This window comes from Triplophysa dalaica, chromosome 9 (genome assembly GCF_015846415.1).
Source record: "Triplophysa dalaica isolate WHDGS20190420 chromosome 9, ASM1584641v1, whole genome shotgun sequence".
Lineage (NCBI taxonomy): Eukaryota > Metazoa > Chordata > Actinopteri > Cypriniformes > Nemacheilidae > Triplophysa > Triplophysa dalaica.
In genome coordinates, this window is record NC_079550.1 from 5,045,595 (window position 1) to 5,065,275 (window position 19,681).

General features: G+C 40.7%; 1 protein-coding gene across 1 annotated transcript; it reads right to left on the minus strand.

Moving 5' to 3' along the window:
* Positions 1 to 377: 377 nt before the first annotated feature.
* On the minus strand, positions 378 to 15,784 carry LOC130428817 (NACHT, LRR and PYD domains-containing protein 12-like). Its single transcript, XM_056757077.1, is given in 13 exon segments — positions 378 to 1,300; positions 1,553 to 1,641; positions 1,644 to 1,728; positions 1,838 to 2,014; positions 2,329 to 2,502; positions 2,882 to 3,055; positions 3,386 to 3,559; positions 3,747 to 5,564; positions 12,522 to 12,623; positions 12,720 to 12,839; positions 13,049 to 13,165; positions 13,404 to 13,561; positions 15,712 to 15,784. Coding segments are annotated over 12 exon segments (3,174 nt in total). The 5' UTR covers positions 13,454 to 13,561; positions 15,712 to 15,784; the 3' UTR covers positions 378 to 1,206.
* Positions 15,785 to 19,681: the final 3,897 nt, after the last annotated feature.

The window sequence follows — 19,681 nt, forward strand, 5'->3', positions numbered from 1 at the left end:
GCATATTTGAAAATGACCCAGCCCGTAGAATCTCTTCAATGTTTGGTATCAGACACGCATGCCACTCTGAGACAACTTCCGCTCAGGATCACCTGTTCGTCCATGAACCATTTGATGGCTGGAGACAATGGATGACAAGGGGCCGCTTGATCTCTTCCGTTGTCGATTCTGGACGCCTCCTCTCTTTCTTCTTTTCCTCAGTTTCGTTCTCCTCAAATGTTATGGCATGCTTTCTAGTTGGTTTCTAAAGTGTGACTTTAAGACCTCTGTCTTCTTAAAGATTAGCTCAAGCTGTGTCTCCTGGTCATACAGCATTTAGCATCATATGCTATTTGTAGCTGCACTGATCAGTAAATAATGGCAACGAATCATAAAGATGTCTTTTAGATATTTTATTTGCTCTCTTTCTCTGTAGTTTCCGAAGATGCCACAGTCTATGAAAGCTACAAAAAATAAAGACATAAACTACTTAACCAAATCTCTCAGTAATCATTCACAAGTCACAATCCTTTAACAATAAGTCCCATTTAAAACATCATTACAAAACATAACACATTACGTCACACACATGAAAGCACATAAACTCTATAAAACAAAAGATAACAAGAAAGAAACATAAACAAATACTGTGTGCGCCTCTTGGACCATATGCACTATTTATAATCAATAACTCTCTTGAAACATTACATTTAACCACATCTTTTAATCTGCATGAATTTAACAAACATTTATTCATTTATTCAAAATCAAGAGCTCTTTCCTCTCATATTACTTATTCATTTTTGCACCCGTGCTCAGTTCTCTCCAGACACTTAACACAGATTAACAAGCAACAAGTAATCAAACACAGAAAATTATCACGCAGTGCAGCTGCAGACAAGCGCTCTGGAAATGTATCCCCTTCGAATGCACCACATGAAATACAGATGGGGATGTAAATTCTGAATCACATGAGGTCCCCAGACAATACTAATCCTATGCGAATGTGGCGAATATGTAGCCTTACGCTAAATCTCTAACCAAATTCACAGAAGACTCCAACTGAGCGTAGAGCATAGAAAATAGACTATTACTTATTGACTTTGATGTTTTTTAATTTAAAAAACCTGCAATCGTCATAAATAGACATCATACAACAGTAAAAAACAATAAACAAGACATGACACCGTTAATGCAAATAAAATGCTTTATAATATTTCAGAAAATTCAAAGTTTGAGATCTGTCCGATGTGAGGGGTTTGACCTCTCAGATGAATCCAGAGCAGCACGACCTTCATCTGTGATTCCACAGAACATCAAACTGTAGAGAATAACAACACACACTTCAGTTCAGACACACAGATGAGATTCTCTGGAAAACTTCACTGATTGTTTCATTCATCTCTTAATGCCAATTTCTCATAAACAGATCATTTCATCATTATTTTGTTATTTTATTTATTTGTTAAGCAGTAATGTATTCAAAGGGATTATGTGACATCAAACTAACACAGCAAGAAACAGTTTAAACGTACAGAACCTGATAACTGCGTTTACACGGAGACAAACTTACCTCAGTGTCTCAAGTTTACAGAGAGGATTCTCCAGTACAGTAGAGATCAGCTTCACTCCTGAATCTCCAAATTTATTCCCAGACAAAATACCAGATGTTTCAGGTTTGAGGAGTTTGATCTCAGAGCTGAAGCCAGAGCAAGACAACCTTTACCTGTGATATTACAACATCTCAACCTGTAGAGAACAGAGACACACACGGTTCACTTTGCTCAGTCGCGGACGCATGTTTTTTTATCATAAGATTCAATTTCATTAGTGGAAAAGAATGTTTATTTAATCTTACACCAGTTTCTCCAGTTTACAGTGAGGATTTCCCAGTACATCACAGATCAGCTTCACTCCTGAATCTCGTAGATTATTATTATTAGACAGATCTAAATGTCTTAGATGTGAGGGGTTTGATGTCAGAGATGAAGACAGAGAAGAACAACCTTCATCTGTGATGTAACACTGACTCAACCTGTAAAGACACACAGATCAAATCTACAGTGAGCTGAACTAACAGTGCTTTACTTATACAACATTAAATAAAATGTGCTTCTCTGATAAACATGACAGTCTTTTCCCTGGAGATCTGTTTCTGAAAAACCTTTACTTTTTACCCATAATATTTCATTTTCTGTTTTATCTCTGTATAAAAAGGTTACTTTCAGGATTCGGTAAAGTGTCTGAATAATATCAACAAATTACTGCTTCAATTGACGTTTTATAATCTAGACTCTCTATAAGATTATATTCTATATTTAATTTGTTTTTGAGAGGTCATGATCTTACTTCAGTTGCTCTAGTCTACAGAGAGGATTCTCCAGTACAGTAGAGATCAGCTTCACTCCTGAATCTCCTACATTATTATTAGACAGATCCAGATATGTCAGGTGTGAGGGGTTTGATCTCAGAGATGAAGACAGAGCAGCACAACCTTCAGCTGTGATCTTACAACGCTCCAATCTGCAGTGAAAAATGACACACACTTCACTATCTCTGTTTCAGACACATATTCTAGAGTAGATCAGCTCATTAAAAGTTGATTAATTTACACCTCAAACATAACTGTGGTGAGAAATTACATTGCTGAGTATTACCAACTATGAATGTTTTGATATGTAAAAACGTTTACGTTTTCATCGTGTAAATGTACTCTCAATCTGCATTAATTGTTTACATGTGCACTTGTCTATAGATGTTTCTTGTGTCCATCACATCCAATGTATGTGTGTACCAAAGAGCTAAATGTCATGGCACAGCCGTTACATTCTGATCTATTCCACAAATCTGCACACTTTCCCCATGGAAACAATTTATTTGCCTTTCTAATATTTCATCTTACCTGAGAGAACCCAAAAAACACAGAGGATTCTCAAGTACAGTAGAGATCAGTTTCACTCCTGAATCTCCAAGTTTATTCTCAGACAAATCCAGATCTCTCAGGTGTGAGGGGTTTGATCTCAGAGCTGAAGACAGAGCAACACAATCTTCTTCTTTGACAGAACAATTACTCAACCTGTAGAGAACAGACACACACTTCACTTAATAAAGACACAAATCAGCTTAATAAAAACACTGTTACTGCAATCAGCAAGTTTGTGACAAAGCAGCCAAAACATGAAAGAGGGAAGTATGCCTGAATGTCATTCACTTAATTGTTATGATATTGTTTTTGAAATGTGCTGGAGAAATGAGATAACTGAGAAGCAACAGAGAGGATTGAGAAAATTATTAAGACAAGCGCATCAGCGAACATCAGCGCTCCAACACATGCAGTATCCTCTTTTATTTACACATTTATTCACAATCTGTTCACCTTTTTAATTTTTCATTAATTTTCTTGTACCTGAGTGTCGTCAGTTCACAGTGAGAATTCTCCAGTCCACCTGAAAGCAGGTCCAAACTTGTCTCTTCAAAATTAATCTTATACAAATTGAGTTCTCTCAGCTGTGAGGGGTTTGATATCAGAGCTGAAGTAAGATCAACACAACTTTCATTTTTGATAGAACAATGACTTAACCTGCAAAGAGGTAAATGAAAAATATGCTGAGTTATTGAGTTCTTGTTGAAGAACAATAAAGTGCTTTAACTCCACACAGTCTCTGCCTTGATATCTTGGTAAGAATGGTTTCTCTCAAATAAGAATTGTAAAATATAATAATTACACTAAATGTATTAAAATGTTAACAGTCATTGTTGTTACTTACTGGATTTTTTTGGATTCTTTAATCACAGGCTGCAGTTTCATAAGAACTTCGTATACTTTGTTTTCTCTTCCAATAAATTTATTTAGATCAAGTTCTCCCAAATGATGCTCAGACGCCAGCAACACAAAAACTAAAGCTGACCACTGAGAAGAGGAAAATTTTGAGTGTCCAACTGATCCAGATTTCACATATTGTTGAATCTCCTCCACCAGTGAATCATCATCCAGTTCATTCAGACAGTGAAACAGATTGATGAATTTCTCTGGAGACAGATTCTTCTTAATCTTCTGTTTAATGTACTCAACTGTTTCTGTTTTCTTGTAGGAGCATCTTGTCATCTGTAAGAGAGTCTGAATGGACTCCAGTGAGAGACCCAGAAGAAAACGCAGGAAAAGATCCAGATGTCCATTTTTACTCTGCAAAGCTTCATCTACGGCTCTCTGATGTAACTCAGATAATAATATTTGATCTGATGATTTAGGTTTCACTAATTCCAAAATTTTAGAAAAACAACCTGGTTCAGGTTCAATGAGTTCAGATTCAAACACATTTGTGTTGTTGTTTGTAAAGGAGACGTGAGCATAAAGAGCTGCTAGATGTTCCTGGATGCTCAGATGAAGAAAGCTGTAAACTTTCCCCTGATATAAGCCAAACTCCTCTCTGAAGATCTGAGTGCACAATCCTGAGTACACCGATGCTTCTGCTACATCAATGCCACACTCTCTCAGGTCCTCATCATAGAAGATCAGGTTCCCTTTCACAAGCTGCTCAAAAGCCAGTTTGGCCAGTTTGAAGATCATGTCTTCATCACTGTTCACTTTCTTCTCATAGTCCTTCTGATGTTTGATGTTTGTCTGAATGATCAGGAAGTGTGTGTACATTTGAGTGAGAGTCTTGGGGATCTCTCCTTCACTCTCTGCTTCACTGAACATTCTCTCTAGAACAGTGGCTGAAATCCAGCAGAACACTGGGATGTGACACATACTGTAGAGGCTCCTGGATGACTTCAGGTGTGAGATGATTGTATTATTCAGACACTCATCACTGATTCTCTTTTTGAAGTATTCCTCCTTATGTTTGTCAGTGAAGCCTCGTACCTCTGTGACTCGATCAACACACTCAGAGGGGATGAGATCAGCTGCTGCTGGTCTGGAGGTGATCCAGATGAGAGCGGAGGGAAGCAGATTCCCCTTCATGAGGTTTGTCAGGATCACGTCCACTGAGGCTGATTCACTGACATCACACAACCTCACACTGCTGTGAAAATCCAAAGACACACGACACTCATCCAAACCATCAAAGATGAACAACACTTTATATTCATCACTGGAGATTTCCATTTCTTTTGTCTCTGGGAAGAAAAGATTAAGAAGATCTAAAAGACTGAGTGTTTGGTTCTTCATCAGATTGATCTCTCTGAAAGGAAATGGAAATATGAGGTGGACGTCCTGATTCTCTTTCCCTTCAGTCCAGTCCAGAATGAACTTCTGCACAGAGACTGTTTTTCCAATGCCAGCGACTCCCTTTGTCAGCACACTTCTGATGGGTTTGTCTTGTGGAGGTAAAGCTTTAAAGATGTCATTGCATTTGATTGGAGTGTCCTCTGTTGCTGTTCTCCTGGATTGTGTCTCAATCTGTCTCACCTCATGTTCATTACTGATCTCTCCACTTTCACTCTCGGTGATGTAGAGCTCGGTGTAGATCTCATTCAGCAGTGTTGGGTTTCTCTGCTCTGATGTTCCCTCATACAAACACTCAAACTTCTTCCTCAGATGTGATTTTAGTGTGTTTTGCACTCTAGCACGATGACTAGAATAACTGCAAACAGATTATGACATAAATTAAAGAAGCAAAGGTATTGCGTTCAGTAAATGTAATCCTACTCTAATTTTTTGAGATCAGAACTCTCAAGTATGTTTATAAAGGAATATAAACCATCTGACTAAACAACTACTGTGTGGGGCCAAGGCATGCGACAGGAGAGGATGTGGCGCAAAGTAACAACAGAGGCTATGCGCTTCCCCACAAACACACAACAAGCACAAAAGACATGAAACTGTCATGACCCTGTCCACAGAACTAGAAAACTCCTGACAAGAAGGACAGGATCATGACCTGATCCATTTCTATCAACAATAAATTATGAATATAGAATAAACTGGATTAATTGTGTTTTGATGGAGACACAATCCTGAACCAACCCTTTATCCTTAATATATTTCACATGGTCCTTCAACCCAGATAAGCTGCTAGGATGAATAAAGAGGATGTTGTTAAACCAAAACAGACAATTAGATTACCAGTTTACTCCACCAACTGCATCAGTGGACTAATGGACTAATCTCTGCAGATGCACCACAGCGTCTGATCGATCATCCAGTAATACATTTGATCAGGAAAGGAGCATTAAAGTGTGCCTAAGTAAGCAAATAAATTAGAGGAGGCTCTGTTGTATCGTGAATAAATCATGTCTGAAGGGCTTTTCCCGCTTCGCATGATGCCTGCAAACCCTTCTTTGCTTTCTTATGAAGTAAAATCACTAATGGCCATCCTTCCGCTGGAATAAATAGTCCCTGGCCGACTGTAGCAACAAAATGTTTCTTCACATACGTTTACGTTGCTGTGGATTGGTACACAATGCATATTGTTGGTTGAAGAGTTTAAGCTGTCCTTTTTCTTGAAAAAAACTAAGCTATTGACCACACCATTTATAACACTGGAAACAAACGTTTTAAAATAGAACGTGTAGAGAGACATAGGCCTACTTTGAAACTTCTATCACCGGTCACATTTACAATGTGATATGAAGTTCTGTAATCTGTACAGATCTGCCTTGTATGTATTCTTTATATGTTTATGCATGTCATTTCTAGATGTTTATGGATACTCATGTAATAATTCTTGCACGGATTATCTATCATTAATATTCTTTAGATATTAAATGATCTTAAATACATCCTTTTATTTACTGCAATAATGACCTGCTAAAATATTAATTATAATTGTATAAAAAACTAAAGTATTTAAAAAAGAGGTCAATAGTAGTTCACATTTATTCTCTTTATTTTTTAGCTACTGTTTAATTGTGTGTGCATGTATGCAAGCAAGCACAATATGGTTTACTTAATATTTTTTCAATAATTGCAGGAAATTGAGGGGGGTTCAAAAGGACTGGACGTCAGATTGGAAGACTGTATTAGGTAGAATTCAGGAATCGATTTGTAACCCCAGGGGGTCCGGCCGGGCTCAGCCCTGAGGAGCGACGTGGGGCCACCCTCCCGTGGACCCAACACCTACAGGAGTGACCGTAAGGGGTCGGTGCAAAGTGGATCGGGTGGTAGTCGAAGGCGGGGGCCTCGACAACCCGATCCCTGGACACAGAATCTAGCTCTAGGGTCATGGAACGTCACGTCTCTGACGGGGAAGGAGCCGGAGGTTGTGCGTGAGGTTCAGAGATTCCGACTAGAGATAGTCGGGATCACCTCTACGCACAGCTTGGGCTCTGGAACCTCGAGGGAGGATGGACTCTTCACCACTCTGGAGTTGCCCAGGGTGAAGGCGGCGGGCTGGTGTGGGTTTGCTTATAGCCACCCAGCTCAGCCGTCATGTGTTGGAGTTTACCCTGGTGAACGAGAGGGTCGCTTCCCAACGCCTTCAGGTCGGGGATAGGTCTCTCACTGTCGTTTGTGCCTATGGGCCAAATGGCAGTGTAGAGTACCCGGCCTTCTTGGAGACTCTTGGAGGGGTGCTGGAAAGCGCCCCGACTGGGGACTCCGTCGTTCTGCTGGGGGACTTCAACGCCCACGTGGGCAACGACAGTGACACCTGGAGGGGCGTGATTTGGAGGAACGGCCCCCCTGATCTGAACCCGAGTGGTGTTCTGTTATTGGACTTCTGTGCTAGTTACAGTTTGGCCATAACGAACACCATGTTCGAGCATAAGGGTGTCCATCAGTGCACATGGCACCAGGACACCCTTGGCCGGAGGTCTATGATCGACTTTGTGGTTGTTTCATCTGACCTACGGCCGTATGTCTTGGACACTCGGGTGAAGAGAGGGGCGGAGCTGTCAACTGATCACCATCTGGTGGTGAGTTGGATCCGATGGCGGGGGAGGAAGCTGGACAGACTCGGCAGACCCAAACGTACTGTTAGGGTCTGTTGGGAACGTTTGGCCGAATCGCCTGTCAGAGAGATCTTCAACTTCCACCTCCGGCAGAGCTTCGACCAGATCCCGTGGGAGTCTGGAGATATTGAGTCCGAGTGGACCATGTTCTCCACCTCCATTGTCAACGCAGCCAGGAGCTGTGGCCGTAAGGTCTCCAGTGCCTGTCGAGGCGGCAATCCCCGAACCCGGTGGTGGACACCGGAAGTAAGGGATGCCGTCAAGCTGAAGAAGGAGTCCTATTGGGCCTGGCTGGCTTGTGGGACTCCCGAGGCAGCTGACAGGTACCGACAGGCCAAGCGGACTGCAGCCCGGGTGGTTGGGGAGGCAAAAACTCGGGCCTGGGAGGAGTTCGGTGAGGCCATGGAGAAAGACTATCGGTCGGCCTCGAAGAGATTCTGGCAAACCGTCCGGCGCCTCAGGAGGGGGAAGCAGTGCCCTACCAACGCTGTTTACAGTGGAGGGGGGCAGCTGTTGACCTCGACCGGGGATATCATCAGGTGGTGGAAGGAATACTTTGAGGATCTCCTCAATCCCGCCGTCACGTCTTCCATTGAGGAAGCAGAGGCCGAGGGCTCGGAGGCGGACTCGCCCATCACCCGGGCTGATGTCACCGAAGTAGTCAAGAAAATCCTCGGTGGCAGGGCACCGGGGGTGGATGAGATCCGCCCTGAGTACCTCAAGTCTCTGGATGTTGTTGGGCTGTCTTGGCTGACACGCCTCTGCAGCATCGCGTGGCGGTCGGGGACAGTGCCCTTGGACTGGCAGACCGGAGTGGTGGTCCCTCTTTTTAAGAAGGGAATGTGAAGGACCGGAGGGTGTGCTCCAACTATCGGGGATCACACTTCTCAGCCTCCCCGGGAAAGTCTATGCCAGGGCACTGGAGAGGAGAATCCGGCCGATGGTAGAACCTCGGATTCAGGAGGAACAGTGTGGTTTCCGTCCCGGTCGTGGAACACTGGACCAGCTCTATACCCTCTCCAGGGTGCTGGAGGGTTCATGGGAGTTTGCCCAACCAGTCCACATGTGTTTTGTGGATTTGGAGAAGGCATTCGACTGTGTCCCTCGCGGCACCTTGTGGAGGGTGCTCCGGGAGTATGGGATTCGGGACCCTTTGCTAAGGGCTATCCGGTCCCTGTACAACCGGAACAGGAGCTTGGTTCGCATTGCCGGCAGTAAGTAAGACTTGTTCCCGGTGCATGTTGGACTCCGGCAGGGCTGCTATTTGTCGCCGGTTCTGTTCATAATTTTTATGGACAGAATTTCTAGGCGCAGCCAGGGGCCGGAGGGCGTCGGGTTTGGGGACCACACGATTTCATCTCTGCTCTTTGCGGATGATGTCATCGTGCTGGCCCCATCAGACCAGGACCTTCAGCATGCACTGGGACGGTTTGCAGCCGAGTGTGAAGCGGCTGGGATGAGAATCAGCACCTCCAAATCTGAGGCCATGGTGCTCTGTCAGAAAAGGGTGGCTTGCTCACTTGAGGTAGGTGGAGAGTTCCTGCCTCAAGTTGAGGAGTTCAAGTATCTGGGGGTCTTGTTCACGAGTGAGGGAAGGATGGAACGGGAGATTGACAGACGGATCGGTGCAGCTTCTGCAGTAATGCGGTCGCTGTACCGGTCTGTTGTGGTGAAGAAGGAGCTGAGCCGCAAGGCGAAGCTCTCGATTTACCGGTCAATCTACGTTCCTACTCTCACCTATGGTCATGAGCTGTGGGTCATGACCGAAAGGACAAGATCCTGGATACAGGCGGCCGAAATGAGCTTTCTCCGCAGGGTGGCCGGGCGATCCCTTAGAGATAGGGTGAGAAGCTCGGTCACTCGGGAGGAGCTCAGAGTAGATCCGCTGCTCCTCCACATCGAGAGGGGCCAGCTGAGGTGGCTCGGGCATCTTTTCTGGATGCCCCCTGGACGCCTTCCTGGGAAGGTGTTCCGGGCATGTCCCATCGGGAGGAGACCCCGAGGAAGACCTAGGACACGCTGGAGGGACTATGTCTCCCGGCTGGCCTGGGAACGCCTCGGTGTCCCCCCGGAAGAGCTGGAGGAAGTGTCTAGGGAGAGGGAAGTCTGGGCATCCCTGCTTAGACTGCTGCCCCCGCGACCCGGCCCAGGATAAGCGGAAGAAAATGGATGGATGGATGGATTTGTAACCCTACATTTCTTTTTGCATGAGGTGGCCTTGCAAAACATGTCCTTTTACTGTATCAAAACGTTTTGCAACATTTGAAGCATTTAGACTCAAGCACTGCAGCAGTACACAAAACCAGTCAGTTCCCTGTCTATACCTAGACTGTCCTTCTAGTTTTGGCACCTGGAGTGCCCTGTACTCCCATTTGTCCAGAAATCATAGTATTTCTTTGGACTCGGGGCAGATCCTGTCTTTTAGATGTAGTGTTTGCGATTTAGGCCATTATCATTCAGAAAAGCAGTTCTTCGAGCACCTTTGTGGACATTTGAGAAAGTACGAAACTGTGATCTGCGTTTTTAAGGATTGTGATTTCTAAACAAATATATATTCAACTTTTGCGTCACACAAAACTCGTAAGCATACTCCTCATTTACAAGACCATTTCAAACCATCTATCCTTCAAAAATACCCATGTCAAACCCCTGAGCTGATGATCCTGATGTTTATGGAAGTAATTTATGTGAGCCTGCTGTCGAAGAAGATTAAGCGAAAGTTATCAACAATAAATTGGGTCACCTTTTTCTTAGATTGGAAAATATTTGTTATGTTCTAGTAAATGCGTTAATGAAATTGTATGAACTTCAATTTATAATATCATCTGCTTCAAGTTAATAGAGAACACGTTGGGAAGGCACGATTGCACTGTTGATAACTCTATAGTGTTAGATTTGGTTAAAAGTCTTGCCACCCAAAACCCATCAAATGTAGCTTTAGGGGTGGATGGGCCATTTCAGACAGATAGTTCACCCAAAAATAAAAAGCAGTCATCACCTCTTGTCATTTAAAACCTATATGACTATTTCCCCTGCAGAACACAAAAGAAGATATTTTGAAGAATGTTGGTAACTGGCCCCCATTTACTTGAGACTCAGGGTTATATTAAATAAATAGTTTGTTATGTCATTTTCATGTTCAATTTGATTTCATTGGTTACATGGTTTTGCTATAGCCACCATTCTTGATGTTGTTTGTTTGTAATTGTTTTTGCATTTTATTGTTAAATTTTAACTAAATGCTGCACCGATATTTTATTAAGCATTTATTTAATACTTTTTGATACAGTTGAGTCCAATTATTGCATTGTTATCAGCAACAATGAAAGTATATTAATATGATTTTAATGTAATGAAATGAGGAAATTGTTTTACTTGAATATAAATACAATGCGAGCAAAATATTATAATCAGATGAACATTAAAATAACACATTTTATTTACTTATTACTCAATAATCAATTTAGATATACATAACTTACTTATTATATACAGGTAAAACATTAAAGCTAGATTTACTCACAAAAAGACTGCGCAGGTTTTACTTAGTTTCAGGAGTAAAGTTTACTTTACAAAGTGAATGCAAAAACTAGCAATAAAAAAATGTAAGTAAATCCTACAAGTTATTTTTTCAGTCACAATCATTGCTGCCTACTCCCTTGTCAGCTGATGGCACAGCATCAATACAGCCATGTTCCCTACAGCCTCCTGATTCACAAATGGTAAATGAACCAATGTTACAGAACCTAGTCAGTTAGGACAATTGTCCTCAGAAAATCTTTCTGTAATGACTGTGAGTCAAACTCAATTTGCAACTGGTCCCTCTTGGCCATTACCTTTACAATAACATCCAATAATTCCAGGAAATTCATCTAAAGATCAACAAACATTCCCTAGTGATGGAATGTTCCTAGTCAAACGCAGGGTAATGCATATTTCCCATGGATGTTCCCATAACCAGGCCTCTCCCTTTCCTCCTCATTTGTTATATCCATCCGATGGCCAATTTGTCCATCCAAGTCATGCCTTCCCAATGACGATATCCTCAAACAGTAAAGCTCCTTCAATGCCATCAAGTTATTTATTATTACCTTAATTAGGCTGTATGGTTTTTAATCAGCTTTGTTTATTAATCTAATTTGAAATATGTTATTCATATTAGGTCGTATTACATTTTTATTTTTTATTACCGTTATTATGTGAGGTAAAATTAGTTTAACAATCATAGGTTGTTTATATGGTAAGAGTACGGTTAGGGTGTGGGTTAGGGTTAAGGTTTCGTAAGACTTGAAACATCAACGATTTAGTGAAAATCAACAAGCCAGGCCCACGGATCTGACTTAACACATCAAGGATTTAGTGAGAGCCGTTGTGAACTGTTACGATCGCTAAATAACGCTGCCTGTCGCCGTTTTCACAATTAGAGTTTTAAAGGAGACTAAAAGTAATCTCAAATTCTAGTACAGATTACTCACAATATTTTAGGGGGACTAAACTAGAACTTTAGGGGGGCTTTAGCTAGGTTACCTAGCAACGTTACTGTAAAACTATTAATTTCATCACATAAATTACATTATTAACTATATCATTAATGTTTTGTATAACGTTCTTTTATAAATTACAAAAAATGAGAAACACTTTGATTTTACCTGCAACTGTTGTTTTCATGTGACTGTAGATCATTTATAGACCGATCACTCACAGACGTTCTGATTTGGTATGCTGAGTATTGTCCAGACAACAATGTTGACCTTAAACAGAGTATAAACACAATCAGACATTCTGATATGACTAGTTATGAGCTTTTAAGCAATTGTTTAAATCATATTGTTACAAAAGTGTTGTACCTCTGATCGGGTGATCGGTCTTCCCCCTCAAATTTTATTGGATGATCCATAGACTTATTACTCTTCATGGACACACAGCTGATCTCAGGCCAATCTACATTCTTCTGCTGCTGAATTGATCTGTAACAAGAAACAGTGACAAGACATCATACAATATGTGTTTGTCATTTTTCTCTAAGATTCATAAACTCATTTGCTTTAATTAAGACTAGTTCATTTATATAGCACAATGGTTTACACAGAATTATAAGAAAATGACTGAAAGAAAATGAAGGTTACACAAAAGTAAAATCACAAATGTTTTGCATATTGTGACAGAAGTGTTGTACCTTTGATCAGGTGATGTGTCTTCCCCCTTAAATCTTATTGGTTGACCCATAGATTGATCAGTCTTCATGGACGCACAGCTGATCTCAGGTGAGTCTGATCTCTCCTGATGGATCGATCTGTAACAAGAAACAGAAAATAAAAAATTCGGAGAACAGGAGAATATGTATGGCTGCTAGCAAATATCCATGTATCATAAAAAATACAGAATCTTAATGATTCAGTTCATGTTTCATCAAATTCAATCAATGTTTCATCAAATTATGAATAAAAACATTATATTTAAAATGAAAGACTACCTCAATTTGTAACTTTCATGTAAACAAAACGTTTAAATAAATATTTGAATAAGAATACCTGAATCCTGGAGGATAATCTTCATCTCTGAATGTTTGTGAATCATCCATGAATCATTCAGTCACATCAGTCTGATCTCCACTCATGAATCTGATCAACAACTCTGACTCTGAATGAATCTGATGCATCTGATCACTGATCCACACATTATTATCATTCTGGATTAATAAGAATTTGTTAATCAGCACAAAATTGTAAAACTTCACATATTTGCATAAACATCATATACAAGATGCTATTTAAATATTATGAATTTCATAATCAGAAGCGGAAAAATACAAATATCACAGATTTTTTTTTTTAATTTTTTTAAATGATAAATGCAACACTTTTGTTCCCCCTCAAAGATTTAAGGCCTATTTCTCTCAAATATTGTTCACAGATCTGTCTTAATCTGTGTTAGTGATCACTTCTCCACTTCACAGGTGTGGCATATCAATATGATGTTTAGACAGCATGATTATTGAACAGGTGTGCCTTAGGCTGGCCACAACAAAAGGCCACTCTAAAATGTGCAGTTTTATCACACAGCACAATGCTACAGATGTCACAAGTTTTGAGGGAGCGTGCAATTGGCATGCTTACGGCAGGAATATCTAGCAGAGCTGTTGCCTGTGAATTGAATGTTAATTTCTCTACCAACCGCCTTTCAGAGAATTTGGAAGTACATCCAACTGGCCTCACAACCGCAGACCACATGTAACCACACCAGCCCAGGACTTGAGACCAGCTACCCGGACAGCTGCTGCAAAAATCGGTTTGCATAACCAAAGAATTTCTGCACAAACTGTCAGAAACCGTCTTCGGGAAGCTCATCTGCATGCTCGTCGTCCTCATCAGGGTCACGACCAGACTGCAGTTTATCCTCCTAACCAAATTGAGTGGACAAATGCTCACATTCGATGGCATCTGTCACTTTGAAGTGGTGTTCTCTTTACGGATTAATCCCGGCTTTCACTGTACAGGGCAGATGCTAGACCGCGTGTATGGCGTCGTGTGGGTGAGCGGTTTGGTACGGGCAGGCCTATGTTATGGACTTTGTTGTGCAATTCATCCACGACCATCACCTCATATGCAGCATGATAATACAGGGCCCCATGTTGCAAGGATCTGTACACAATTCATGGAAGCTGAAAACATCCCAGTTCTTCATGGCCAGCATACTCACTGGACATGAGACCCATTGAGCAAATGTTTGGGGTGCTCTGGATCGGTGTATATGACCGTGTGTTCCAGTGCCTGCCAACTTCGCACAGCCATTGAAGAGGAGAGGACTAACATTACACAGGCCACAATCAACAACCTGATTAACTCTATGCAAAGGAGATGTGTTGCACTGCATGAGGAAAATGGTGGTCTCAGGACCCCCCAAATAAGGTAAAACTGCACATTTCATAGCGGTCTTTTATTGTACTAGACATACTTTTAGCTTTTATGGAGGAATCATAGGTCTATATGTTTTTGATCATTGCAGGACCGTCTGAGCGCGAGTATAAATTCAATTCTATTCAAGTTTATTTATATAGCGCTTTTCACAATGTGCATTGTTCCAAAGCAGCTTTACAGGGGCAAACAGAAAGGGTAAAACACAGCACAGTCCATCATGTTTATAGAACGAGCAAGATCATTCTAATAAATAATATCTAATTAATAAATAAATTGAATCTCCCGGTGAGCTGGCCAACACTGCCCTTCTGTGGCGAGGAACCCAAACTCCAATGATTGATTAATGGAGAAAAAAAAACTCATTACAGTAAAAGTGCGTCAATTCTTCTCATTGACACAGAGAGAAACATACAGACACATGGCTATGAGTTTAACAGAAAGTGCAGAGAGATGCAAAGAAGATCGCTGTCACTGATTTCAGAGAGTTTAAAACAATAAATAATCTGACCGAGTATGTGAGCAATACAGAATTCAAATCGAGTCGTTGTATTCTGGCGCCGTCTGGTGGCCATTTTGATTAACTATAGTCTGATAATGTCTCTTCAATCATAATCAAGAATTCTTACATCAAATTGTTTCCAGACAATCTAAATCAACTGAATATCAAGTACACATACTGTAAGCGACATTTAACTAGGATACTTCTGTTTTAAACTGTATTTTTCAAGAGAGTCATGTGATGATCCAGCCGTCTCTCATTCTCACAGTTTCCCTTTCATTACTGTACAAATCGGTTTAATACACATCAACAAAACCCACAACACTCCACACAACACATTGAAGTTTAAGGACATCTTAGACATGAATATTAATCACAACGTTATTACATAGCTTGTCTCAATAATAAAATGGCTTTACATACCATAGACATAGAGAGATATCCGTCAGTGATACAGTAAACATGTTTGTTTGTTCTGGTGTAGATCTTGTTCTGTCTTGTAAGTAATAGTGTGAACAGGTATGCTCGATGAGTCGCAGAAGAAAGTCGTGCCACTGGAAAAACCTCATTCTACCTTTGTGTAGTGCAGTTGACAGTTTCAAGTGTTTATAGGGTTACATTAAAAGATTAGTCATCCTACAACCAACTAGACGATTATTGAGGAAGAATCACCTTCTAAGGATGTGTCTGAAAGTGATACTTCACCCAAAAATGAAAATTCTGTCATCATTTACTCGCCTTCGAGTTGTTCATAATGTGTTGTCATAGATCAGTGGATCAGGATCAAGACTTCAGACTTCTAAAGTTCTAATTTATCTGGGAAATGTCATATATTCTGAGTCCTAAATATATTTTTATTAAATGTATGTTATCGATACGTAACGTTATCATAAACTAAAGTTACTGTAAATAATTTTGGGATAGGCCTGTATGGTAACGGAGCCTATGTCTAATGTAAAAAACTTTTCTCTGCACATCAGATGTGATTTATTGATGTGCTATCATTTGCGGTTTTGAGCTAAACATTTCAATTGAGGTACTGGTTAAACTGAAATTATATATTATAATTATATATAGCCTAGACCGTTTCCTCATACACACACACCTGGCCTGAAGTTAACTTCCTGTCTGTGTCTCTGGCTAGTAGAACAATATAAACAATTTGAATTATATTTCAAATGAATATAATAGAATTAATGCATAATTCAGTCGTTGTATTCTGGCGCCGTCTGGTGGTCATTTTGATGCACTACAGTCTGATGATGTCTCGTCAATCTTAATCAAGAAATCTTACAAAACACTTGACCTGCGGCCATCTTTAGATTTGTATTAAACAATCAACAGAGTTTTCACTCTTCATGGACACACAGTTGGGCTCTGATGTCTGATGCTGGACTGAACTTCAGGAAATAAATGTTCAGAAATATTCCTCACAAGTTCCTGAGTAATCTGATGAGCTGTTTAAGCACAACAGAAAATATGATTCACTCTAGTTATAGTTACATGATGTTTCTAGTCAGACTGAGTCCACAGGATGGATCGATTTTTCAGTTTTTCCTTCACAATAACTCTACAGTATCGTTTTGGATCAAAAAGATAGTCTATCAGATCCATCATTTATCAGTGTGAAATCACTACATTTGCTCTATTCTAAATGACATAGTTGTATATAAATATGTGGATCATAACGCACTATATTTCACCTCCAATGAAACTAAATATTATTGGACAATGTCACTGTATGTGGGCGGGGTTTATAATAGAACGTATGATGAAAGAATATTGATCAAGAAAATTGCGATCAATGAATTTAATTTAAATTTAAATTTTCCTGAACACTTTTAAAATCTTAGAGACCGCATGAGACATTTAATCTTCTTGAGAGGGAATGTACACTGACTGTCCATGAATGTCAGAAGTGACAGAGTTTTATTAAAGTCCCCCTGTGGTCGATAATTGTATTATGTAAAACTAATCTTTTACCATCAAAATTACATATTAATGTTTTTTTCTTGTGAAAATAATTTGTCCTGCCTTAATAAAGCTTAGGTTTATTACACTAAACTTATTTTAAGTATACGCTCATACGTAGCACCTAAACTCTGGAATAGCCTTCCTGATACTATTCGAGGGTCAGACACACTCTCCCGATTTAAATCTAGATTAAAGACATATCTTTTCAGCCAAGCTTTCACTTAATGCATAGTTAATGAACAGCAGCTACGCGAATTATTCTCTTTATTCTCTTTCCGCCTCTGCCTCGGGATGCCCATCTCGAGGAATGGAGAAATTCCGCCAGGTCCAGATGATCGACATACGCCCATCCCCAACTAGAGATTACGCCAGCTACAGCTGCAGACTGACTGACCATCCCAGCTCCATCGAAGACAATTCCACCACCAGCCAAGAGAAATATGACCATCAGACCATCCCAGCTCAGACCACTACATCCCCAACCAAGAGCAAAGACGGACTACTTGTCACATTAATGCTGAAGTTACAATACTTGGTATTTAATGCTAAACTTACATCACATGTCAGCAGTCTGAAGTTATAGCTGCATTCAGGGGCCCTGATTGGAGGTTCCTGTTGGTGTTTGTGGGTAGTGAGGGGGCTTGTTGTTTGTGGTTGGGTTGATTCATTTGCTTGTGCTGTGTGAGTCTGGTTTGGTCTTGTTTTGTGGTCAATGTTGGACAACAGAGTTAAAGTTACAACATGCCATTACTATTTTCCCAGGATGTTTTCTGGTGTCGATCGCGGAGTGGGACCGGGTTGGACCTGCATCGTGCACGGTTTCGGCGAGTGGGACTTTCTGGGTCGCGGATGGTGGGCTCTCCCTCTTCCTCGTGGATGTTTGCTCTTTGACTTTTGGTCAGGGTCACTGAGTGCATCTATTACATGTCAGAGTGGATCTGCCCCTCCCGGCTGAGCCTGGTTTCTCTCGCGCAGGGCAGTGTTGGCTTGCTCACCGGGAGACTGCATTTATTTATTTATTTATTTATTAGAATGATCTTGCTTGTTCTATGCACTGTGCTGTGTTTAACCTTTGTGTTTTTCTTGTTTGCTTCTGTAAAGCTGCTTTGGAACAATGCACATTGTTAAAAGCGCTATATAAATAAACTTGAATTGAATACGCAGACACAAGAATATGCTAATTAGCTCTGCCTCCACTTTGTCACAAAAACTGAAAGTGAAACTGAGAGCTGACACTGCAGCACAGCGATTGTTTCTGCCCAGATCTATGAGCCATCTTTACATTTCTATCGTTTGAACTGCTGTACACGGGGTCAAATGACATGTTGTGACTGGTAACAGGTTTATGACATCATTAACCGGGGCAGCATTCTTTTAACTGTCTTTGGCAAACTTCTATTTTATGGAGAAAATACTTGCCAAATTAAAATGATACATTTGCACATGGGGGTTTTCTTAAAGTATACTGAAAACACAACATAAAAATATAAACAATATTAAACTATTTAGTTTATACAACATTTAGTTTATACAAGTGAGACAAATGTTTTGTTATCCTTCTGCAAAGACAATGCTAGTGGCTTTATACATTGAGTACCAAATTGATGACATCTACATTCACCTCACTTCACTTCACTTCTGGACAAGACACCGTCACAGACTCACAGTGACACAATCAAGTTTATATGGATTTCCTTTTTCCAGAGGTGGGTCCTACCAGAGGTGGGGCATGTCTAAAAGGGTGCACCGGCCCTACAAAATATGCATAATCCCCCCTTGTATCCCCCCCAACAGCATAGACTGATCAGAGTATAACATCTGTAGGAGTTCTTGGTTCCCCCCCATGCCACCCCATTAGAAAAATACTAGAACCGCCCCTGCCTGTGTTAGCTGTGCTTTGCAGATTTATTTTGTATGTTGCTTCATTTTGTAATTTCTTTTAAAATAAATGTTGGTGAATGTAGAACGGACACTCAGTTTTGTTGTACAAAATAATATTAATATATAATTATTATAATTTTGATACTGAAATGATACTGCTTGTATAGGGTGTGACCCACTTGAACTCTTTCTCTGGTAGTCCATCATCTATGCCCTTGCTGCTTAGGAAAATCTCACCATGCTGGAGGCTGATGAGACATTTCTTCAAGGGCCTGTCATTGACATATGGTACGTAAGGATGCTATGAAGGAGAAATGGTCAAGCATGACATCTTGCCGTTATTTCCAATAATATTTTTGTCTACAACTTTAAACTTTCTTTTTTCAGTGAGCGTGAGCAGTTTGACAGGAGGATCAAGAACATTTTGAAGAAGAGTGGCAACCCATATGAGTCATTATCGAGAGCAATCCTATAATGATGATCAATCCTGTTTTTGATAATGGTCTTAATAAAGGGTCCGACAGCAGCACTAATTTAA